Raw genomic sequence first — 3,191 nt, 5'->3', positions numbered from 1 at the left:
AGCAAGAGACTGAGATGTGCAAGATGAAGGTTTGTTCCTGACTAAACCAAATGTAGATTAGCTGAAGTATTTTCCTTTGTTCTAATTATCGGGTAAAAAGTACAAGAATTACCTTTCTATGTGTTTTTTCTCATATTTGTCAACATTCAGGTATGTTGGAGGACCATGCACTCACTTGTTCCCTAATCCTAGTGTGTAGTGAGCACTTATATTTATTGGATAAATATGACTAATCCATTTTTACCCTGCACCTACTGAATCAGCCATTGCTGTGGACCACACATCAAAATCTAAGTACATTTCTCACAATTTCTAAGATTATCTGGAATTCTGGCATCATTATAGGAGTATGGATTTGGAATAAGAGATTACTTTTTTAGCATTTTAGAGCTACAAGTGGGATTAGGTATCATTTCTTACAATGTCTTTGTTTTACTAGCAAGGTACTAAAGCCCAGAGACCAGTCCAAGACCATGCAGGTCCCTTGCCAGTGTGGGAGACCACCCAGTCCTGGCAGCCAGTGAGCCTGGCCTGGCTTACCTTGCTCTGGCCAGTATACTTCCCTGCTCTGGGACTTGGTTTGTTCCTCAGGTTAAAGAAGAACCTGAGTTTTGGTTCTGGAAGGGTAATGAGTTAAGGATCCATATCTCAGGAAGGCAACTTGGTCAGATAAACAGACAAAGCTCTAGGTAACCAAGCAAGGAAGCTACAATATGCAAATGAATGGATTGTGGCTTTCTTTCTAGTTGGTTGAAGGGGCCCTGATGTCACAATTCTAGGGTTTCTCCACTCCGAATGATCGTGTCTCTAGCCAAAAATATTTATTGACCTGGCTGGTCTCTTGGCTTCCTCTCTTTGTCCAACGTAGAAGAGAGACAATGGAACCCCTCTATCAGGCTGGGTCCATTCTTATGACGGTGAATACCTTACAGGGGAAGAAAATGGTAGAGAGTGGCCTCCAGTCTGGAGACTTTTCCCTGTCCCAGTCATGGCCCTCCTGCCTCCCGCCAACTGCAGACTTAGAGATCCTGCAGCAGAAGGTGGCCGGGGTGCAACGGGAGCTGGAAGACTTTAAGAAAGAGACATTGAAGTCCATCCATTACCTTGAAGACTCCTTCTGCGAGATGAATGGTGCCCTGGTGCAGCAGGAGGAGCAGGCGGCTCGCGTGAGGCAGCGGCTAAGGGAGGAGGAGGACCGTGGCATCGTGCGCAACAAGGTTCTCACTTTCCTGCTGCCACGTGAGAAACAGCTCCGGGAGCATTGCAAGCGACTGGAGGACCTGCTGCTGGACAGGGGCCGCGACGCCCTGCGTGCCACCAAGAAGAGCCAGGCTGACTGAACCTTGTGGGTAGCACTAGCCAAGTGCCAAGTAGATGATTTTTTTTTTTTTTTAAAGGAAGGACAAACCCCAAGTCCCCACCCACTTACTTTCCTTTTCTCATTTCCATTGCTTTCCTTCTACCTAAATAACACCTTGCTGAGAGGCAAAAAGACTTCAATATGTTTTTTGGTGAAATTCCATTTATCCAGCACTCTCAAGGAAGGAGGCACCCCACTACTAAGTCAGACCCCTGTAACTTTCACTTGAACTGCTTTCCTGTTTGTAATGGTGCTATTGCTCAATGTATACTTTTTTTTTTTTTTTACAGTATATTTTTTAAACTGATTGTGCTGAACAGATTCACCTTTTTTTTTTTTTTTGAATGATTCAAGGCTCTCATAATTTGAGACTTAATGTGTGGTCAACTGATACCATGTCACGTAACTCATGATCTCCCCAGAGGGGTCGGACTGCTTGCTCGTGCACTAACACTACCCCAGATTGCTCTGTTTTTAGTATTCTAACCCTTGCCTTTCTGTCTTATGGTCTTTCTGTCTGCCTTCACTGTTAGACTGTCACATCTCACTTTTCTTTGCTGTATCTTTCTACCTCTGCTTCCTTTCCTGCAGACTGGCCAAACAGAATGACAGAGCTTATTAGGACTGTGTGGGTGGAACTCGCTGAGCTTTAGTGACCGGTAATGCAACACCTCTGAGATGGGACTAGAAAGTGGGGAAACTGATTTCTGTGTTTGATCCATGGAGCAGGAATTGTCACAATGCCTGGCCATTTATCAGACAATACAGTCATACCATCCCACTTACTTCCATAGGCACTCATTGGAGGTGAGTGTTGATTTTGCATGGTTCACACTGGAAAACTGGCCACAGAAGGCAAGTCCAGTACCCAAAGTCTGCACCCCAGTAAGTGGCAGGGCCATGGTTTAAGTCCAGGTCAGCTGTGCTCATTTGCCTCCTGCTGCGCCCCTCTCTGCTCCCCAGTTTTGGAACCACTTTAGGCTGTTCATGGACGTGTTCTGGAAGGCTGAGGCTGTCACATGGGTGATTTGGGAGTTCATTAGCTGACACTATACCTTTTATTTCCAATTAGTCTTCTATTTCATCAATTCATATATCTTCTCTCTGGCTGCCCAAATGCTGCCATGCAGCAGGGATTCTCCTCTAAACAGCACAAGTGAGGTGCCTGGAGACGAGAGCCAGTGCCTGAACAGAGTCAGGCCTGTCTTTCCAGCTCTGAGCTTACAGCAGATTCCATATCATCTGATCTTCTGTGGCAGTCTCATCCTCCCTCTTTCTTCTGTCATAGAATCTCCCCAAATAAGATTTGAACATCTGGAACTCCCAAGCTGCACTTCCCAAAAGGACCCTGTGACCCGTGGTTAATTGTAATACCCATCCAATAGCCATCTACCACGAAGGGCTGCATCCCTACTCTAACTTTAGGCAGTTTTTGTTGTTGTTGCTGTTGTTTGTTTGTTTGTTTGTTTGAGATGGAGTCTCTCTCTATCACCCAGCCTGGAGTGCTGGAGTGCAATGGTGTGATCTTGGCTCCCTGCAACCTCCACCTCCCAGGTTCAAGCAATTCTCCTATCTCAACCTCCCAAGTAGCTGGGACTACAGGCGCATGCCACCATGCCCAGCTAATTTTTGTATTTTTAGTAGAGACGGGCTTTCACCATATTGGTCAGGCTGGTCTCAAACTCCTGACCTCAGGTGATCACCCACCTCGGCCTCCCAAAGTGCTGGGATTACAGGAATGAGCCACTGAGCCCAGCTGCTGTTTTTTTTTTTTTTAAGAGAGTCTTACTCTGTTGCCCAGGCTGGAGTGCAATGGTGTAATATCAGTTCA

General features: G+C 46.0%; 1 protein-coding gene across 1 annotated transcript; it reads left to right on the top strand.

The window, feature by feature from the left end:
* Positions 1 to 787: 787 nt before the first annotated feature.
* On the top strand, positions 788 to 1,677 carry CCDC182 (coiled-coil domain containing 182). The gene has a single exon (XM_017855901.1). It carries the CDS (start codon positions 879 to 881, stop codon positions 1,338 to 1,340), a length of 462 nt encoding a protein of 153 aa, XP_017711390.1. The 5' UTR covers positions 788 to 878; the 3' UTR covers positions 1,341 to 1,677.
* Positions 1,678 to 3,191: the final 1,514 nt, after the last annotated feature.

This window comes from Rhinopithecus bieti, unplaced genomic scaffold (genome assembly GCF_001698545.2).
Source record: "Rhinopithecus bieti isolate Rb0 unplaced genomic scaffold, ASM169854v2 scaffold_41709, whole genome shotgun sequence".
NCBI lineage: Eukaryota > Metazoa > Chordata > Mammalia > Primates > Cercopithecidae > Rhinopithecus > Rhinopithecus bieti.
Note: the sequence above shows the minus strand (reverse complement) of the source record. Positions and strands in the feature narration are given on the sequence as shown.

Coding starts and splice junctions, on each gene's coding strand:
- CCDC182 (XM_017855901.1), top strand. CDS start 879: ATGGAACCCCTCTATCAGGCTGGGTCCATTCTTATGACGGTGAATACC.